This window comes from Salvia hispanica, chromosome 4, assembly GCF_029641045.1.
Source record: "Salvia hispanica isolate PSC_SH4W2 chromosome 4, Shi_PSC_v1, whole genome shotgun sequence".
NCBI classification, from domain to species: domain Eukaryota; kingdom Viridiplantae; phylum Streptophyta; class Magnoliopsida; order Lamiales; family Lamiaceae; genus Salvia; species Salvia hispanica.
In genome coordinates, this window is record NC_142695.1 from 52,847,106 (window position 1) to 52,867,429 (window position 20,324).

General features: G+C 35.4%; 5 protein-coding genes across 8 annotated transcripts; 3 read left to right on the forward strand and 2 right to left on the reverse strand.

The window, feature by feature from the left end:
• The first annotated feature begins 388 nt into the window (after positions 1 to 388).
• Positions 389 to 2,354, forward strand: LOC125194340 (pirin-like protein). Its single transcript, XM_048092509.2, has 7 exons — positions 389 to 639; positions 805 to 854; positions 937 to 975; positions 1,073 to 1,101; positions 1,194 to 1,256; positions 1,352 to 1,455; positions 1,541 to 2,354. The coding sequence occupies exons 1-7, from the start codon at positions 434 to 436 to the stop codon at positions 2,022 to 2,024; spliced, it is 975 nt and encodes a 324-aa protein (XP_047948466.1). The 5' UTR covers positions 389 to 433; the 3' UTR covers positions 2,025 to 2,354.
• Positions 2,355 to 3,230: 876 nt separating this feature from the next.
• On the reverse strand, positions 3,231 to 4,962 carry LOC125194341 (ras-related protein RABA5e-like). The gene is made up of 2 exons (XM_048092510.2): positions 4,610 to 4,962; positions 3,231 to 3,792 (listed from the first exon to the last, which is right to left on the reverse strand). Exons 1-2 carry the CDS (start codon positions 4,944 to 4,946, stop codon positions 3,467 to 3,469), a joined length of 663 nt encoding a protein of 220 aa, XP_047948467.1. The 5' UTR covers positions 4,947 to 4,962; the 3' UTR covers positions 3,231 to 3,466.
• A 2,042-nt stretch (positions 4,963 to 7,004) lies between these two features.
• Positions 7,005 to 12,209, reverse strand: LOC125192745 (transcription factor bHLH128-like). Of its 4 annotated transcripts, none has more exons than XM_048090378.2 (6): positions 11,729 to 12,209; positions 8,620 to 8,930; positions 8,187 to 8,309; positions 7,665 to 7,730; positions 7,512 to 7,580; positions 7,005 to 7,318 (listed from the first exon to the last, which is right to left on the reverse strand). In XM_048090378.2, exons 1-6 carry the CDS (start codon positions 12,099 to 12,101, stop codon positions 7,259 to 7,261), a joined length of 1,002 nt encoding a protein of 333 aa, XP_047946335.1. In that variant the 5' UTR covers positions 12,102 to 12,209; the 3' UTR covers positions 7,005 to 7,258. The 4 variants fall into 4 exon arrangements, with proteins under 4 accessions (XP_047946335.1, XP_047946336.1, XP_047946334.1 ...); XM_048090379.2 differs by having other exon boundaries at positions 8,187 to 8,315; positions 8,620 to 8,918; positions 11,729 to 12,204; XM_048090377.2 differs by having other exon boundaries at positions 8,187 to 8,315; positions 8,620 to 8,927; positions 11,729 to 12,204.
• A 1,974-nt stretch (positions 12,210 to 14,183) lies between these two features.
• On the forward strand, positions 14,184 to 14,907 carry LOC125194404 (large ribosomal subunit protein eL27x). Its single transcript, XM_048092595.2, has one exon. The coding sequence runs from the start codon at positions 14,257 to 14,259 to the stop codon at positions 14,662 to 14,664; it is 408 nt and encodes a 135-aa protein (XP_047948552.1). The 5' UTR covers positions 14,184 to 14,256; the 3' UTR covers positions 14,665 to 14,907.
• A 2,001-nt stretch (positions 14,908 to 16,908) lies between these two features.
• LOC125194403 (auxin-induced protein PCNT115-like) lies at positions 16,909 to 19,326 on the forward strand. Its single transcript, XM_089070222.1, has 5 exons — positions 16,909 to 17,245; positions 17,768 to 17,968; positions 18,260 to 18,432; positions 18,507 to 18,609; positions 18,696 to 19,326. The coding sequence occupies exons 1-5, from the start codon at positions 17,030 to 17,032 to the stop codon at positions 19,029 to 19,031; spliced, it is 1,029 nt and encodes a 342-aa protein (XP_088926348.1). The 5' UTR covers positions 16,909 to 17,029; the 3' UTR covers positions 19,032 to 19,326.
• Positions 19,327 to 20,324: the final 998 nt, after the last annotated feature.

Below are 20,324 nucleotides of genomic sequence, written 5' to 3' on the forward strand. Positions count from 1 at the left end.
ATCTAACTGGTTGAAGAACAAATCTACAAGTTATTCATATAAATTCAAATATCAAAACTACTATATAAATTTTTTTTATTCAAATATTTCAATAATGATCTCTTTTCTTCTTGCGGTCGAATCGGCCGAATTCCTCATTATTGTCCAAATCAAACTGGACAACGCGCCAATTCATTTTCCCTCTCGAACAATTAATCAAAATTTCACAATTGTAAAATTAGATAATTGTAAAATTAGATGAGTAACCATTATCGATTATTTGAAGAAAAAAAACAAGATTTGCAACCGAAAGGTCAATCCGATTAAAAAGTTAGTATTGAATTGTATAGTTTTTTTTATAGCTTACGCAGTCTTAAAAAGGTCGTTATTTGGAGTGTATAAATAGGAGATGTGAGAGCAGACTTTGTAGACACAAAACACAAGATATTTTTATATGATCTCTGCAACCAAACTCGTATTGTTGAATCACAAACCCATCATCACCAATTCTCCAATTCGCCAAACGTTTTCTTCTTCTATTAGAAGCATAATGTCTGTGTCCGATCAAAGCTTCGAGCAGCCAAGATTGGTCGCCAAGAAAGTCCTGGCAAAGCCCCAGAGCGAGGGAGAAGGTGCTGTTGTTAGACGAAGCATTGGAAGGTGCGCCCTAATTTCTTCAAATTCTAATCTTTTTAATTGGGCATTTTTTTGATTTCGAAGAAAATCATTGATTCTTTGGGAATCAAGTAATTAGCTACTTTAACTTGAAGCATGAGTTGTTATTGAATCGAGATTTTGGTTTGATTTGGTGCTTGAAAATTGTAGACCTGAATTGAAGTCGGTGGATCCCTTTCTCATGCTGGATGAATTTTCTGGTAACATTTTATTTTTATGATGAATTTAATTTGAATTATTTAATTTAGTTATTGAATTTGAATGATCTTATTTTCATTGTAGTTACACCGCCTGCTGGATTTCCTGATCATCCCCACCGTGGTATCTACCATTATCAAATACTGCTATGATTATAAATTTCCTATGCAAATTCAAACAAATGAAAACAAAATATTGACATTTATGGCTCTGTTTTCAGGGTTTGAGACTGTTACATATGTGTTACAGGTAATTGTGTGTTGTTTTCATAGCTGAGAGAGGTCTTTTTGTAGCCATCTTTGGATGGAATGAATTAAATTAAACTTGCTATTTGTATACAGGGAGGTGTCACACATCAGGATTTTGCTGGTCACAAGGGTACAATTCATGCCGGTGAAGTGCAGGTAGTATTTGAATAACACTTGATTCATTATCTATCTATGTGTTTTGTTTGGCTCTTCGAATTTCAGGTTTAAATTTTGTGTTTGGAGCTGTGCAGTGGATGACTGCAGGGAGGGGTATAGTCCACTCAGAAATGCCTGCAGGGGAAGGTACTCACACAGGCCTCCAACTGTGGATCAATCTCTCATCCAAGGATAAGATGTTAGTTCTATTTCCTTTTGTGTTGATGCTTAACAGTTGATGAAATCTATGTTTGAATGAATAAAATGGTTTGTTACTTTTGCAGGATTGAACCTAGATATCAAGAATTGCTGAGGGATGACATCCCGAGTGCAGAGGAAGACGGTGTTAGAGTTCGAGTTATTGCAGGGGAGTCCATGGGGGTTCACTCCCCGGTTTACACGCGAACTCCAACAATGTACCTTGATTTCACCCTACAGCCCGACTCTCAGCATCATCAGAGGATCCCGGAGTCATGGAATGCGTTTGCATACATTATTGAAGGGGAAGGGGTGTTTGGGACGCCCAACTCGCCTCCCGTGTCAGCCCACCATATCTTGGTTTTGGGCCCGGGTGAGGGAATGAGCGTGTGGAACAAGGCAGCCAAGCCACTGAGGTTTATCTTTGTGGGCGGTGAGCCACTCGGTGAGCCAGTGGTTCAGCATGGTCCCTTTGTGATGAACACGAAAGCCGAAATCGAGAAGACCATTGAAGACTACTACTATGGCAAGAATGGGTTTGAGATGGCAAGAAACTGGAGGTCTAAATGAGTGCTGTTGAAACAACTAAGTCAAACTAATTAGGTTGTGAAAGTTTCTCTCTGTCACTAGCAATCTCTATCTTCACCAACACATTTTCACACACATACACATACACCATCATCATTGATTTAAGATTTTATCATAGTAATGTGGACAGAAAGCTTCTAGAAGCTAAGAAAGTATGCAGCACTGAGATTCTATGTTTGATGGGGTCAGGTTGCTTCTAGAACATGTTGATTCTTGTACTATTATTATTTTTTTCTTTTGGTTGTGTAATTAGTTTTGAGATTTACTACAAGTTTATTCTTGTCGGAATAAGATCTCCTAATAATTGCATTATTCTTGTGACCACTGATGATTTTTTTTCGGTTTGGATAACAAAAAAGCTTTTCTTGTGAGTTGGGAACTATCATACCAAATTACCAATAGAGAGTGATTGGTGGAACCACTTAGATTATTAAATGTGGCAGAAATTGATTTGAAAATAAATCAGTTTTTTTTTTAGGAGATTTCATTGGATATTCATTGATAATGATATTGTGATATTGACTTTGATCAAGCGCTGAAATATTGTACACTATCCATATACATTTGCGTTTTTGTGTTGATACATTTTACAACTTTCGCTGGAACTCAAAAGTGGTGTTTTAGTTGGTCTGTCACATTGTTTCTAGAAGATGCATCAAACATGAATGTATAGAATGGAAAATTGCTTGCTTATTAGTGGAACAAACACAAAGGTGACAGAAGTAGAAAAAATTGTAAATGTTGGAAGTTAGATTTTGATAGAAACAGTGGAATAAAAATGGGGGATTGCACCAAAAATGTTGTGTGACTAGCCCACTAAGCAATAAGCCACAGGGTATCTTGAAGCATTTATATTGGTGACTTGTTGAATTTTTGTGGGTTTGGACATTTTAGCTAAATTTCCTTTTTAAGGGGGAGCTGGTCAAACGCTGATTGGATGGGTCGTGCGAGTGATGCGCACGTCTGTGTTTTACACGGTACAAATTGTTGTGCGCGCACTAGATGCAACGATGTGCTCGTGCACCGTTAAAGATGCCCTAATGTCAAAATTCCTTATCTCCAAAAATCCACTTATTTTCATTGGTCTGGTGGTGGGGTGGAGGTGGGCAGAGTGCACAATCTTATCCATAATGGGATATCTAGACATTCTCAATACAAAGTTGGAGCTCCAAATCAAGACAGAGAAGAAACTAAAATGAGTTGCTATTAAAACAACTGTTGTATGATTTCTATAAATAAATGTTACTCCTTAAGAGTATAATTTACACTTTCAGAGAAAAGATGTTTCAAGTATAAAGCAACATTCAATTCAATTAAAAAAAGTAAAAAACATATTTGGTCATTGTAGGATCCCTTTCTATGAAAATAGAACCAAAATCAAGAATGTAATGCCATGGCTTTTGATTGAGCACTTTGCTTCAGAGTCAACTAGAACAACAAGATGATCCTCCCTTTTGCTTCGATTGATCAGTGTCATCGTGGACGTGGTCGAGGGACACTCTGTTGAGAGACAATTGTGCTTTGTACGAGTCTGAATTCAAGACCTTCCTGCTGACATTGTTATAAATATCGTGGATGACTACATCAAAAGCCTTCTCAACGTTTGTCGAGTCCAGTGCTGAGGTTTCCATGAAAAACAATCCTTCTGATTCAGCGAGCTTCTTGCCTTCCTCCACGCTCACGTCCCTGATATTGTCCAAGTCTAGTTTGTTCCCCACAAGAATCTTGGCAACTGCTGTGTCGGAATGTGCTGTGGATGAAGAGTATCATGTGCATCAGATATATGTATTGTTCTCTTGTATTTTCAACTCATTCAGCAAATGTTAATGAGCTATGGAAGGTGCAAATGTAAAACAGAGTAGATCTAAGCATAAAGGTTCATGAATATAAATCAATTTTAGAACATAGAGGTTGAAGCTCGAGCTTATATGCAATGCAATTTACTATAAAACTGGCTCCAACTCAATCTAGCATAGGCCTCCAATGATCCAATCTTGAATCAAATCATCTATGAGCCCCCCCAAAAAATGAAGTAGATATGCACCACATTATGATTTCACATACAAAGACTGCGCAATGAAGAATACCAAAGATTTGACACACTTTAATGTCAAAAATTGCAAATATATGCAAAGCATAAATGTGTGACAGACAATCTAATCAAATATAACCATATATTCTATCAGAGTATATAGTTTTCATATCAGCACCTAATCAATGCCGGAAATAGTTCAATTTTTTCGACATCCAAAAAAAGTCAGATCTGTTTCAAATTTGTGCCCTGGCTGGAATGTGTGTTATGAAACAGGAGCATTGAAACGGACTCCAATTTCCTCAAGCAATTTGTATACAATCAAGCAAATCGACTCTTCTATCATTTTACTTCCAATCAGAACAAATGAACTAATCTATCTCATCCTCGATTTCAAAATTGATCATTCCAGATTAAGCAAGCAGAACAAATGAAGTCGTTTATAGCATCCGCGATTTCGAGAAACGAAATTGATGATTCAGATTAAGCAAGCAGAGAGGGGGGGGGGGGGGGGGGGGGGTGAAACGAGACGTACTCTTGAGTTCCTCGAGCCATCGGGGAATATTGTCGAAGGTAGATCTCCTGGAGATGTCATAGACGACGAGCGCGCCGAAGGAGCCGCGATAGTAGGCGGAGGTGACGGCGCGGAACCTCTCCTGGCCGGCGGTGTCCCAAATCTGAGCCTTGACTTCCTTTCCGTCGATTTGGCGCGTTTTCGTCTGGAACTCGACCCCAATGGTGGCCTTTGTGTGGAGGCTGAACTCGTTTCTGGCGTAGCGGGAGAGGAGGTTGGATTTTCCGACGGCGGAGTCGCCTATTATGACGATTTTGAAGAGGTACTCCTCTCCCTCGTCATCGGAAGAAGACGCCATTGCTGTACAAGGAGAGAGAGCGCGCGGTATTTAATTAAATATATTTTTATTTGTTTATTAAATTACGATTTTGGCAATACAGATTAATGGTAACGTCTCTATAATTTGAAGTTAATTATCGCGTGTATGAAATATTCGGCATTTGTGATTATGGTAATCAAATATCTTCCAAATTTCATTAATTATTACTCCATTCACGTGCTCTCATTTTGTTATTTTAAAATATACATTTTATTCTATTTTTATACTCCATTTGTCCTATTAAATATGAAACATTTACTTTCTCACACATATTTTGAAAAAATAATAATAAATAATTAAAGTATAAAATAAAATAAAACGGGGAATAATGTAAAGAGTAGTACTAACTTGTATAAGTCACGTTATTTCAATTAGCTTATTACACTTACACTTCTATGTAAATGAAACTTTGTATTTAATTATTTTTTTTCATTTATGTTTCTTCAACTGTCTTAATCATGCCAAAGATTTCTTAAAATCGTGTCAATTTCAAATGAGATAATTAATAACGGATGAAGAGGGTGATATATTGAAAAAAGTCATTATTACTAGATTTTGAAGTTAATTGTTTAAATATGTAATTAAATTGTATAATTTTGAAACATTTGTGACTAATATATATCAAAATATTAGTATGATTTATGAGGGTATTAAAAAATATATCTTAAATATTAATGGATATTAAATCTATATATATACACTCTAATCACCTGTACCAAATTAACACAATTAATTGTTTAAATAGATAATAAAATTGTAGCAATATTTTAAAACATTTGTGACGAATACATATCAATATTTCGAGGGTATTTCTAAAATATTATTCTAATCAATAATGGAATGTAAATTTGTCTATCAAAAAACATATTATCAAATTAATACACATGCATATAATTGCTTAACGGTCGACATCTATCATCACGGTTTTCATGTACAAAAGTTTGAAATAAAGTGATTATTATGAACTCTAAAACTCTGCCAAAAAGCGACTTACTTGTTCTGAAATGAATTATTCTTGATTATGTTTTACCAAATTATTGTGTTCGTCATTTGCTATTGATCCAAACAGGTTACATGTCATGCACGTGGCTTAAATTTATTGTTTTTAGATTATATAATTCAATTTGTCATGTGTACTTCAATAATGTTTGGTACTACGAATTTAGTTTAATTTATTAATACTTCAAATTTATAAATCAAAATTTATTGTCACAAAATATACTAGGAGTAGTATTTTATAATAAGTCAAAAAATGGTGTCCCGTGGGGGGAAAATGGGGATTTATCATAAAGTTTTATTGGCATTGTCAATAGTAATTTTTAAAAAATGTAGAATTATTTATTTATAAATTTTAAAAATAATGAAGATAAAAAATTAATATTTTGTGAAACTCTATTATATAAAAGTAATATAAGAGTTACAAGCTTGAATAAGATCAATAACTTGTGAAATTTAAAAGTTTTGGTCACTAATATATTTTTATATGTTTTGAATTCCATTTATTTATGATTTTATTTACATAGTGTTGGGAAAATATTAGTGTGGTTTACATCTTATTTATTTTATTGAAAACTAGATAAATATTTAATGATATTTATTATATACATAGTCTCAACTAATTTTAAGGTGTATATATTGTGGTTGAAAATCCTGTAATTTTACTTTGATATTTATGTTTGGAATGAGAGATTAGAATTGATTTTTATTATTTATTTTATCATTTTTAAATTAATTGTTTTGAAAAAAATGATTGTCAATATATAAGATTAATAGAAAAAATAGAAAGAAAATAATTACCTCCTCTGCAGTATTAAAAACTGAACATAAAAATCTCTTCAAATCTTAAAAACAAAAAAAGAACGTAGTAATGCCAACTATAGATTACAAAATAAAGCGAGGCAATAAAAATACCAAGATATCAGTCAATATTAATACTAACATTTAATTTATTGAAAAATACATGACTCAAACGAATAATTAAGACCAAAACCTCGGTAGACAGTAAACAACAAGATCGAGTCATATCCTCAAAGAATCTCATACCAACAAGATCGAAAATTTAAATGATGAAAAAGTTTGTTAATGAACAAGAGTTAGAATTCTTAAGTGAAAACTAGATTAACAAATTTACACAAATTCTCCAAAACTCAGAAGCAAAGATCACATAGAGATTTCCTCATAGCTATAGCTTTAGATGATGAGTTGCTTCTGTATTTACACATCTTTTTCTACTCAATCACTCTTTTCTTCTCAGGTGGACTACGTTTCTTCGTCTTCATTCGTCGTGCTAGCTAGTTGTCCCGCGTCTTCTTGCACCCGCATGAGCAGTTATCAAGATCATGGTTCAATTTCTAGAAAATTAACACAGAAATTAATTTATGATATTTGAACACATGGTTTTTTGTTGAATTAACAACTGTAAGAAACAAAACATTCATGTAATGTTATAATATTATTCTTATTTTAGAAGGGTGGGAATGTGAACACAACTATAGCACAATTTTCAGCAATTTATTGAATTGATTTTGGGACATTTATACTGACCTCAACCTGATCTTGAAGGGTTTTGATGTGTTGCACTGCTAGATCCAGCATGTCGGCGTAGCTGGTTTGCTGCAGCCAACATATATATACATGTAAAACACCAAGAACGCGCACAAACACACACTCTGTGAAAGAATGAGAGAGAGGTTCAACCTTATCCATGTTTGGAACAAGATCTTGTAATTTCCTCAACTTGCCGCTGATTCGTGTCCTTCTCTCCTACATAATACAAGAAAACAACTTAATGAGAGAGAGGTTCAACCCTATCCATGTTTAAGACACCTAAAGGCATTATTTCTAACTCACCATGCATGACTATACATCCCTATATATATACATAACATATATATATGTTATAAACTCTAAATCATAACTAACGAACATATTTTAGGATCATATTCCATGGATCCTTTGATCTTGCATGTTGAGATATTCACAAATCACATGCTAGTTGTTATGTATTGAAAAATTGAAGTAAAATAAATTAATCTAAATACCTAATGAGTCACTCTTCTTTCACCAACTGGTTTCAGATCATAACTATGGTTTGGTTAGTCTCGACTTCACGTATGAAGTACACTTCAATGAAAATCTAGTACTAGAGAAGACTTGAAGTTCTAATTATATGCATATCTAAAATATGGAGTAATTAAAAGAGAACAAATAAAAAAATACCCGTTCTGCAATGCTACGAGGATGCGTAGCAAAGCCACGCTTAGCTCGAATCTTGCACGTAACGGAATCCTGTGGTATGTTGATCAACTTCTCCATGTCTTGTGCTGTTTGCGAAATGCTAAACTGAAACTACAACCCGCAGAGTCAATGCAACAATATTTGTAAGTTGAATCTCATATATAATGATCGATATCAATAGAAAGTAACAAACAAAATAAATAGAGATACTATCATGTTTTGGACGATATAAATTTTAATGCACAGATGGTAAAATATGAAGGAGAAACATAAAATATGTGTAACATAAGAGATATAGTGGTGGAACGAAGTTTCTACAAATAAAAGTAAAAGTAATTTTAATGGACAGGCCAAAATAAAAAAAATGAAACTAAACGAACGGAGTATGTTGCGAAAAGAGCTTATATATAGACACCTGAGATTCGTCAAGACTGTCGGCGACGTGCTTGCCTCGATTCGGCTGCGCGACTGAAAACATTATAGGATTGTTACTACTTGCTTCCCACATTCCAAAGGCGCCGCCGCCGCTGCTGGTGGTGGCGTACGACTTCTTCTGGTGGTGGTTGTCCATGGCGGCGGCCTCAGCAGCTTCTAATTCCGAGATGCGAGAGAGCGATTCTTTCCCGGTGAAGCTCAGCTGTGAATTCAATCTGGAAATGCCGCCGCCGGTCTCCGCTACCCCCTTTGAGTTGTAGCTGCCGATGCCTCTCGTGACTGAAAACCCTGCTGTTATTGTCAATATTTTGAATTTTTGTTTTGTTGCGTGGAAATTAAGACATGTAAATTAGGGTCTACTGTTCCATAAAACTAATGAATGTTACATTTTGATTCTAAGAAATGTAAGTTAAAAAAAGTTAGTAGAAACATTGAATTATACCTCTTTATATAGTATATTTATTCAAAAATAAAATGGGAGTAGGATGAATAGGATATAAGTTTCGTTCAATAAAAATAGTAAAAATAAAAATGAGATATTTAAGATGAACTAAGGATTATATTCAATCGATTAAAAAACAAATCTATTACTACTACATACATTTAGGGTTTCACCGAAAAGGTCATAAGAATTTAATAGTTGCAATTAGTTTAGCCTGATTAGGTGATCAAATTATAAAAACCCTAATCTAAGACATTTTTTTAGTGTACACTTGAAACATAAATTATGCCAAACAACTACACAACAAATTAAAGAGCAAGCCAATCACAACAAATTAAGAGTGGCTTTTTTTAATATTACTCCTATATATCAGTAAATCAATAGTAATTACAAATTTTCATAACTATTTACCCAGCTTTTTTTTTTTATCATTTTAGTAGTATATAATATAATTTGGACAAATACAACTAATTATGATATTATATACGTACTCCGATCCTATATTGTATATGTTGGGTGTTTTGTAAGAAACGTTGGGCTGATGATGGTGGTTTAGGCCACTTGCAAGGCACGTGAGAGGCACTCACTAAATACAAATACAATGTATCTATGAATTATTGAACAAAGTGATTATTTATAATTATTTATATAAAATATATACCATCCATGCAAAATTCAACTGTCAGTCACCTATGGGCGTTGCCCCCTTGTATAAATTTTAAATCTGCAACTTGCATTCCTTCAAAAATTTTAAAATTAAAAAGAAATACAAATAAATCATCCACTTGCAATGACAAATTAATTTTAGGTCGTAAAAGTGACAACAAAAAGACTGTAATTTATCTTTTCCCGGATACAAAATCGATACAGAAAATAATACGTACAGTATATAAAAAAAATTATTTAGGAATATCTATAAGTTAAGATTCCAAATTATCAACAATATATATTATGATAGAAAAAAAATTATTTTAATTTGATCATTTTCACGATTCATCACAAATTTAATCAGGAGTTTAATTATACTATGTATATTGACACAATATAAGGTTTTAGTTCAATGAGTATAAAAAACCTATTTTTAGCACAAATATATATTTGCACTGTTGTCTAATAATTTAGAATTATGAGTTAATTTCATCACAAATAAAAGATAGGAAAGACAACATAAATTTTCTTGCATGATTTTTGTTGCAACGAGCTATACAACGAAAATATGGAGTATTAATAAAGTACTCCTATAATAATAATAATAATAGTAGTACATGATATAATATAATTAAAAATCTCATCCTACATGCCTCTTTTAATTGCCCAAGTGGTGAATACTTTATAGCAAAATAAAAATTGGCCAATTCAAGGTGAGCAAGTTGATGGAACGAGAGACCTAAAAGTCTAAGAATTTTAATATAGTTTCTAATACTTTTTGGCTAAAGTCATGAATTTCATAGTTTCTAATATACTTTTTAGGTCGAACTATATATTCATATCAAACTCACGAGTAGATAATAACAACAATAACAAATTTAAATAATAGAAAACCCAAAATTTCTATCAAGGATTGTAAATATGGTACACTTCAATATTAAATATATATAAATTTTCACTGAAAATAAGTAATAAAAAAATAAAACTAAAATTTGAGCGACTTGGTTTATTTAATTTAAGTCAATATTTATTACTACTATAGTACGACTACTAAATATCGGGTGTTGGGTCTTTCACTATTTGTCACATATTGTGAGACAAGTTGGTGTTAACCCCATATAAATTTACTACTTTGCCCCTTCATCCTACATTCTTTATTACTCAACAATTACACTAGTTAATTTGATAATTGGATACTAAATTAAATAAGTAGTAGTTGCATGTATTTATATCTTTTCAAAATTAGAGGGATTGTTAGGTCAAAAATAAATATTTCATGGTAAATGTTATCACGCTCTACAATGTTGAAATATTTAGCAGTATAGCCATTGTAATTAGGGTTCAATGGTATGACATCGAGTCTAAAAACCAAACTAATTACTCCTTTTAAGATTTTTTTTGTCTAAAAAAGGAATATATACCTGAGTGTGATTATGAGACATTACTTTTTATAAAAGCAACAATATGACTTACTGAATAATTGTCAAGTTGCAAATTATAATTTTTTTCGTGACGCCTACTATGAGTAAATTTATATCTATACGGGATATCCCGAAACCCGAAGGATTAGGGTTTAATTTTTAACCCCAAAAATCATGATTTGAATAGCCCAACAACCAGAATGGGTTGACCCGAACCCGAGCGGGTCGACCCAATTGGATTAAAAAAAATATAAAAAATCAACATATTTTTCAGAATATTTTCCTAATTCTTGAACTCGACCAATCATTTCATATTTATTTACGTCCTAAGTAACAAAAGAACATAATATTCGTAGTTGCATGCAGACACAAACATAAATCAAACAACAAAATTAATCACTCGTTAAATTAGCGATTATATAAACAGCAAAGCTCAAAATAGGAAGGACAAAAAGGTAATTTAACGTCAAACAAAGAAGCATCATATAAATTTCAGCAAGCAACCAATGAAAAACGAATACAGTGCAAAAATGCTCAAAGAATAAATAAAATATTAATATATATACACACACACATACCGTTTCTATCTCCGGCCGCCGTCGCCAAGTGATTGAGAAATCCCGCCGGCGAGCTGCTCTGCCTCAGCAGCGCCGTCGAAGAGCCGCCTCCGAATCCATACGACGGCTGCAAGCCAATGGTCGTGTTGGCCGCCCCGTGCTCCTCCTCGCCGCGCCGCTGCATTGCGGCGGAATCGGAGGCGTCGGGGTGGAAGAATCGGGCCGGGCCGGGACCGAGGGCGGAGAATTCGCGGGTCGGGGGCCCGACCACGGAGTCGGCCGCGGCGGTGAGGAGGGAGCCGGGGGCGGAGCCGTAGCGCATGAGGCTGCCGCCGCCGTTGGTGGCGGCGCCGCTGCTCATGGAGGAGGAGGAGGAGGCGGAGGAGGGATGCATATTCGGTTAGGGGGGAGAGAGAGGGGAGAGAGGGTGTGGGATATTTAAAAAAGTGGGGTTGTGTTGCAAGTTGCAAAGGGAAAAGTCTAGGAAGAGTGATTGGGGTAGAGGTGGGTGTTTCAAGAATTGGAGTGTTGTTAGAGACCACTTGATTAAATAGCTTACTATATTGCAACTTGTCATTTGTCTCTATAAATTTATAACTTTAGGGGTTAGGGTTAAAATCCCATGTTTGACTATGAGTAGGGGTTCTTCATTAATTTGAATCTTTCTTGTGTAAAATATCGTCCATGACTTTATTGTTAGATTTGGTTATATATATGAGATCCTATTCATTGAAACGTACTTGATGCGTGAAAAGGAGATCAGATAAATCCGACTATGCACTTGGTAATCATTTTATCAGTCATTTAAACATATCTTTGATGCACTATATTTATCAGCGCTAAAATCGACTGCATGGAGACAGATAACTGTTGGTATCGTATCTGTATGGACTATATGTAACTCTAAGTAATGCATCTTGAATATCTTATACTACTAGTAGTATTATCTAAAGATAAATAGTATTGGGGGGGGGGGGTGTTTAACTACTGAAGTAACAAAATGAGATAAAGAATATTGGAGTAGTAATTAGGATGAAACACTCAGGCAAAGGAATAGTAAGATAAAGATTTCATGAACTATATCAGCTATTAATTCGATGTATGTATAGTTAATTCAAGATTTCTAAACGCCCTATTATGTATACAGGATATGGTCATGCCAATTCGTACATGAACATAATTGTCTAGAACAAATCGTACATGAACATAATTGTCTAGAACACAACTAACTATACAACTCCAAGAAACTTTACTAAAAATGGATCATCTAATATGGTCTACTATTCTCGATCATGTTACATTGCACATCTCCAGATCTATCAATACATACATACATCAACTAATTATGTAAAGCCGTACCATACCAAAAGCATTTTGAGTACAAATAATTGAAGTAAACCTTGAAATAAGTACGAGGAATGAATACTTAAAATATCGAAAGTGTAGATTACTTTCAACACATATAATACCATAATATTAATTTCTCACAGATAATGATACTAATAATACTATCATTTTAAAAATATATAAAGAGGATAAATAATAAAATAAACTCCGTGGATTAAATATAGTTGCTTCCTTGATCTTGTGCAATTAATTTGCTTTTGTCGATTTTCACAAAAAATGGAAGCATAAAAATGATGGATGGTGGTAAAACATATCAACATCTTATTTAGCTGCTGAAAAGTGGAAAGTGAGCAACAAACTAGACAATTCAATAAAATGACAAAAATATGAAATATAAAGGGTTTTGGGTGGCGTCTTTAATTACGACCGAGACAATTGTATTTGACCCAACGATTAGAAAGATAAATTTGCTAAGATTAAGAAGCCCAAGTAATCTTGTATAATACTAATGAACAAGATGCTTAAGTGATCTTGTACTATAATAAAAAAATTAGTGGATTGGGCCGGTTTGAGTCACTTTCCAGATCTTATACTATACAATCAACTGTACTATAAAAAAAATTTAAACAATAAACTCTCCGTTCAAACTTATTATACTACTACCTTTCCTAAAAATAAGAACTTTTAAAATAATATGGATTTTAAAACAAAATTAGTAAAAAATAGTCCCACATTTTCTAAAACAATTTTTTTTTAATTTTTAAGAAACGGAACAAAATGAAAAGAGTTTCCATTTTTATGAAATGGAGAGAGTATTCAGTTTCAAATTGTTTCGCATTATTTAATTATTGTTCTTTATGAAAAAATTATATTGAATCTCATATTTTATTCTCACTACATAATAATGAAACACTATTCTCATAAATCTTGTGCCTAAAATAATCATTCAATACTACCCCACTTTCATAGATCTTGAGAGGGACATTGATTTAAGTACAATTATGAAAAAAAAAACATTGCCTAATGTGGAGAGCCTTAGGCCCAGTCGTAAAATTAGTAAATAGCCCACTTCACCCATATAGATCGGCCCAAGCCCAAATATCTGTATAAATACCTAGCTAGGGTTTTCAATTCGCCTGCGTTGAGTCTCTAGAGAGAGAGAGAGGTAGGTCTAGAGTGAGAAAGCTTCGTGAGCGGCGGAAATGGTGAAGTTCCTGAAGCCAAACAAGGCCGTGGTGGTCCTCCAGGGCCGCTACGCCGGCCGCAAGGCGGTGATCGTCCGGTCATTCGACGACGGCACCCGCGACCGCCCCTACGGGCACTGCCTGGTCGCGGGGCTAACCAAGTACCCTCGCAAGGTCATCCGCAAGGACTCGGCGAAGAAGCAGGCGAAGAAGTCGCGCGTCAAGTGCTTCATCAAGCTCGTGAATTACAACCACATCATGCCCACGCGCTACACGCTCGACGTGGATCTGAAGGATGTCGTCACCGCGGATTGTCTGCAGTCCAAGGATAAGAAGGTGACTGCGGCAAAGGAGACCAAGGCGCGGTTCGAGGAGCGGTTCAAGACAGGGAAAAACCGCTGGTTCTTCACCAAGCTCAGGTTCTGAGTGTTTTATTCATGTTTTGGTAGGGCTTTAATTGAATTACTGTCTGCTACTCTTTTGTTGAGTAATTTTGCGATATTTATGTTTTTGAAGGAGATGATTTTGTCTCTGAATTTTAATCTCAGATGCGTTGAACTTCTTATGTTTTAGTGTTGCAATGTTTTTTGTGTGTGGATTTCAATTTCAATTTCGGAAGTTGGTGTACTGGATTTAGTTTGAGTGATTATTGATGGAAATTATGTTTAAGTTGCTGTTTGATCTAGCTGGGCGAATGAACTTCATTTGAAAATTCTCAAATGTATATAATGTTAATAATTATTTACCCAAGGCAAGCTAGAATTTTGAACTAAGCTGATTGTGGATTTAGATTTAGACCTCATTAACCTTCTAGTGTTATCCTCACAATTATTGAATTTAATAATCCTGAATTAACTGTTATCCCTTTAATCGTAATTACTCAACTAACATTTGATAGAAAGGAAGGAATCGTGTTTATTTTTTTCATTGTAGATTTCTGGAAATGTTCCTCCAGTTTGTTAAAAGATGTACATTTTCCCTCTTGTGATATGATACTTCTCTTCCAGCTCCTTGTTAAGATATCAATCCCTTCTGATAGAATTTTTAAGATGGATATACTTTCTTTATCCACTTTAGTAGTTGTTGGACGGTTCTATTGCAGTTCAGGCATTTCCTTTCATTGCAAAAATCAACGTATTTAGTCTTCTACCTATTCTATTCTACTTTGTTCTCACCTTATTCTCTTGGCTTAATTTTCAACCATTTATTCCATCTATGTCTCAAAGTAAACGCACTCAACTTTGATGAGAGTCATGAGGCCGAATGAGTACCTTGGTACTTGTAATGTTTTCATTGCATGTTTCCGTCTTGTTTTGAGCCTCATTTTTTTTACCATCTCTATATCTTTCTCTTAATTAGTCTGTTCTTCAAAATATTGGATTAGGATTTTTTGATTGCTATTTTAATACTCGTTGCCTTCATTGAAAGGTGGCACTTATGTAAAGCAACCATTCATTGATACTCCCTCCGTCCCAAGATATTCGTTCCTTATTCTACTTTGGGGTGTCCCAATACACTTGAATCATTTCTATTTATGCTAAAAATTTACTCTACAAGCAACTCCACTTACACCACTAAATAACTATCTCCTAAATTTCCGTGCACAAAAGAAATGGCTTTAATATCTTGGGACGGAGTAGTAGATATAGTACTCCCTCCGTTTCATAGTAACGGAGGTGTTTCTTTTCGACACGGTGATTAAGAAAAATAGTGTTAGGTGAGTTAAGTAAAGAGGGAATAAAGTAGAAAATGAAAAAGGTAGAGAGATGAAGATAGAAAAAAGGCAGATATATTCTCTCCGTCCCATTGAAGATGACTCACTTTCCTTTTTAGTTTGTCCCAACTAAGATGACCCATTACTTAAAATGGAAACATTTTATCTCTACTTTATTGTAAAATAACTCTATTATTATGGAACGAAGGGAGTACTTGTTTGGAATTCTATGAATTGAGATATCTAGTAAATAAAATGTCTAATTGATTACATTTCATGTTTTATTGTTAATTTTAATTCTAAACAATTGAAGAAGCTCAACAATTCAGCATTGGAGAATCCACCACCCATGATTTGTATGATACTGTATTGAATCAAGCCAAACCTATACTTTAAGCTAAAATAAAAAAATTGTTTCCCAAATAGCCGTACGTTAATTACGGTATGAACTAAAGTAGTAGTATAAGAAAGATAAGCGAATAATATCATGGGAAGTAGCCAAATCATCTAATGACCAAAGTCAAGGATTGTCAACAAAATGTTAGGAAATACTAATAACAATTAAACGAACGAATTCGACAGGAAATGTAGTTGTTTTCACTATTCCACAAACTCAATTTCATTTCAAAATCCAAAGTCAAAATTTCATTCAAAACTCATCGTTATCACGATCATTTTATATTTCTATAATCTCCAATTTTAACAATTTTTGGTACTTGTAAAATTGGAATAGATAACAAAAATTAATTCATAATAATTAAAATTACATTAATTAAATACTAATAATAACATGATTTAAAATTTCGAAATTGAATTTTAGAAACAACTAGAATTGAGGACGATTTGGGATGATGTGATTTTACTAGTAAAATTTAAAGGGATAGTGGAAGCACTGTAGAAGCCGACGCTGACATAAATAAGTCTATGCATAGATTGATTGATCGTCGAAGAAAAAGGATGAGGCGGGTCAAATGGTTGCGTCAGCGATGACGTACTTCCACTTCCCAATCCCCTATTTTAAGCTCACCATTCCTCAATTCACTTCGATTCATCACTCAAATTCTCAATTCCGCCAAAATGGGAGTAAATGTGCCCAAAATCAAGCTCGGATCGCAGGGCTTGGAGGTCTCCAAGCAAGGCCTCGGATGCATGGGTATGTCCGCCTTTTACGGGCTTCCCAAGCCCGACGCCGACATGATCAAGCTCATCCACCACGCCATCGAATCCGGCGTTACCTTTCTTGATACCTCCGACCTCTACGGTCCCCACACCAACGAGATCCTCATCGGAAAAGTCAGCGTTTTCTGCTACTCTACTTAATTCCTTCTGTCGATTTCTTCTGCTGTTACTCTCTGGCGCCGATCTCTGTTTAATCTGTTTCAGCTTTTAGTGGTTTTGTTTTATAATGATCTTAGTTGCTACAAAACAGATTGATTTAGTTTCTCAGTTGTTTATCTCTGATAATCACAATTCATATCGGTATTTTCGGGTTTTAGGAGAATTAATTAGTCAACTCTTGTTCTTATATGTTTAGTTGTTTAATACTCCATGATTCTACTTTCTTATCGAGGAGGGTGAAATGTTTATGCTCTTAATTTACTTTGTTTCCAAGAGATTTTTGCCTAACTTAATTTCCATATCTGAGTTTCAAATTTTGATTGGATGGAAACTATTGAGACTCATTATCTATACATATAAAGAGTCCATAGGTGGATTTGTTTACAGATCATGTGTGGTGTGGGTGTTTTTTTTGTCTGAGTTTGGTGTTGAATGAGTTGCGATGTTCCTGGATTTAATGATTCGGAGTTTTTGCAGGCTTTGAAAGGGGGGATGAGGGAGAAAGTGCAACTTGCTACTAAGTTCGGGATAATATACCGGGATGGGAAGGGTGAGGTACGTGGTGACCCAGCATATGTGAGGTCATCATGTGAGGCGAGCTTGAAGCGTCTTGATGTGGACTGCATTGATCTCTATTATGTTCATCGGATTGACACCCGTGTGCCCATAGAAGTCACTGTGAGTACTCTCTTTTAAGGAGCATATACTTGAAAAGAATGGATATTGTGTTTCAAACTTGCAGTGTCTCTGGTGGTTTCTTTTCCTGTTAATATTTGGAGAAGAAAACTTGGCTCAATGCTGGTAAAACGTATAATTTTGACGCACTGATAGACAAATTGCTTATGCCTGAGACGTGAATTGTGACGATTGTATTTGGAACAGAAATTTTTGTGCAGTATAAAGCCATGGCTTTTAATTGAATTTTTCTTGCCTTGTTCCTAATGCTGAATGTGGTTCATGATTTTGTAGATGGGAGAACTCAAGAAATTGGTCGAAGAAGGAAAGATAAAATACATTGGACTCTCAGAGGCATCTGCTTCAACAATTAGAAGGGCTCATGCAATTCATCCAATAACTGCCCTTCAAATCGAATGGTCATTGTTTTCAAGAGATGTGGAAGAAGAATTGATTCCTACATGCAGGTAACAGGAATACATTTTTGCTGAATTATGATGTTTTGAAGGGAAAAAACAATAGTTTGTTTTGTGATTTTCAGAGAACTTGGTATTGGAATTGTCCCATATAGTCCACTTGGACGCGGCTTCCTTTCAGTTGGTCCCAAGTTGCTAGAGGAGGCATCAGAGGGTGACTTTCGCAAGGTTAGTGCTTGTTCGTGTATGATATGTATCTTCTGTATCCCCAATAAAACAAGGATAATGTCTAAAATTTCTGTTGCATTTGCTAGTTTTATCCGAGGTTCCAGGGTGACAATCTTGAAAGCAACAAGCTCTTATACGAAAAGATTTGTGAAATGGCTACAAGTAAAGGTTGCAGCCCATCTCAATTGGCGTTGGCTTGGGTGCATCACCAAGGAGATGATGTAGTTCCTATACCCGGCACCACCAAGATTGACAATATCAACGACAATGTAGGAGCACTCTCTGTGAAACTAACTCCTGAAGAGATGAGCCTTCTATCTTCTTTGGCTGAGAATGTCAAAGGAGACAGATCCATGGCCATGGCGAGCACATGGACTAACGCAGACACGCCCCTGTTGGAATCGTGGAAAGCCGAGGGTTGATATGCATGACCGCAGCTTCTCCTTCCATGCCTCCAATAATTCTTGTAGTATAGTTAACTACTTGAAAATCTATCTTCTTCCCTTTCTGTTTGTTTGTTTATTGTTAATTTTAACTATAAACAAACCAATAAGCTCAACAATTCAGCATTGGAGGTTTTGTAGTGAATTGTGAAGTAAGTGACGGTCGTAATGCCTCTGGGTGTGAGAATCCACCACCCATGATTTGTACTCCTGATTACTGTATTGAGGCAAACCTAATACTTTAAGCTAAAATAAAAAATTTATCTCCTGAATAGCCGTACGTTATTTTTTGGGTTTTTGGCCTTAAAAACCATAAACTTTCTTCGAATTCCGGTTTTTCCCATGAACTTCGAAATTTGTTTTTAAAACCACCAACTTTAGGTCGGTCTGCAATTTCCCACGGCGGGTCAACGGTGAAACCCGGCTTGTCATATTTAATCCTATTTGGCATATCAAGGGTTAGCTGGATCCTATTTGGCAAAATTAGGGTGATATGGCAGCAGTGCGCTGCTTCTTGTGAGGCTCCATCACGACGGAGGAAGACGCCGCTGCCTCTTCCTCCGACGCCTTCAGCTCGAGGCCGAGGGCGTCGAAATCTCTGTCTACGTCGCCGGCACCCTCGTCGTAGGTACGGAGGAGTCCGTCGAAGGTGAGGCCTTTCTCGCCGTCGATGAACTTAACCCTAGGATTCACGACCACCACAAGCGCCGGCATCTCCTCCCGGTCCAAGCCCCCGTCTATGTTCACGTCGAATTGCTGGAATATTCTCTTCTCTTTCTCCGATCTGCTCCCTCGAGTCGTCATGGCTCGATCTCGCCCCCAAATTCTGGATATTCAATTGGGAATGCCGATGGAAAAGTCAACTCAAATTGAGAGTGAATGGTGCCTAAATTCCTAAATTAGGGATTGAATTGAGCTTGGAACAGAATATTTGGGGAAATTATAGCTCCTAAATCAATCAGCTCTGTCCAATAAACCCTGAGCTGAAGAAAACGACGCCCGTTGCACAGTCATTTTTACGGCGTCCCGGATGGACAATCTCATACCGGAATTTTAGTGGAAATTGCATATTCGGGTCGGGTTGGGAAATTGCAGACGGACCGAAAATTGGTGATTTTAAAAACAAATTTCGAAGTACATGGGAAAAACCAGAATTCGGGAAAAGTTTTTGATTTTTAAGGCCAAAAATCCTTATTTTTTCTATATGAACCAAAGTAGTATACTACTACAAGAAACATAAGCGGAAGTCATGGGAAGTAGCCAATGCATCTA

What these genes read in the sequence shown, in the direction of transcription:
- LOC125194340 (XM_048092509.2), top strand. Translation starts at nt 434, where the DNA reads ATGATCTCTGCAACCAAACTCGTATTGTTGAATCACAAACCCATCATC. An exon ending in CATGCTGGATGAATTTTCTG is followed by an intron (nt 855 to 936) that starts GTAACATTTTAT and finishes TTTTCATTGTAG; the next exon opens with TTACACCGCCTGCTGGATTT. An exon ending in TCCTGATCATCCCCACCGTG is followed by an intron (nt 976 to 1,072) that starts GTATCTACCATT and finishes CTCTGTTTTCAG; the next exon opens with GGTTTGAGACTGTTACATAT.
- LOC125194341 (XM_048092510.2), bottom strand. Translation starts at nt 4,946, where the DNA reads ATGGCGTCTTCTTCCGATGACGAGGGAGAGGAGTACCTCTTCAAAATC. An exon ending in ATGGCTCGAGGAACTCAAGA is followed by an intron (nt 3,793 to 4,609) that starts GTACGTCTCGTT and finishes CTTCATCCACAG; the next exon opens with CACATTCCGACACAGCAGTT.
- LOC125192745 (XM_048090376.2), bottom strand. Translation starts at nt 12,101, where the DNA reads ATGCATCCCTCCTCCGCCTCCTCCTCCTCCTCCATGAGCAGCGGCGCC. An exon ending in GGCGGCCGGAGATAGAAACG is followed by an intron (nt 8,931 to 11,728) that starts GTATGTGTGTGT and finishes TGACAATAACAG; the next exon opens with CAGGGTTTTCAGTCACGAGA. An exon ending in ACAGTCTTGACGAATCTCAG is followed by an intron (nt 8,316 to 8,619) that starts GTGTCTATATAT and finishes TGCGGGTTGTAG; the next exon opens with TTTCAGTTTAGCATTTCGCA.
- LOC125194404 (XM_048092595.2), top strand. Translation starts at nt 14,257, where the DNA reads ATGGTGAAGTTCCTGAAGCCAAACAAGGCCGTGGTGGTCCTCCAGGGC.
- LOC125194403 (XM_089070222.1), top strand. Translation starts at nt 17,030, where the DNA reads ATGGGAGTAAATGTGCCCAAAATCAAGCTCGGATCGCAGGGCTTGGAG. An exon ending in GAATTGATTCCTACATGCAG is followed by an intron (nt 18,433 to 18,506) that starts GTAACAGGAATA and finishes TGTGATTTTCAG; the next exon opens with AGAACTTGGTATTGGAATTG. An exon ending in CAGAGGGTGACTTTCGCAAG is followed by an intron (nt 18,610 to 18,695) that starts GTTAGTGCTTGT and finishes TGCATTTGCTAG; the next exon opens with TTTTATCCGAGGTTCCAGGG.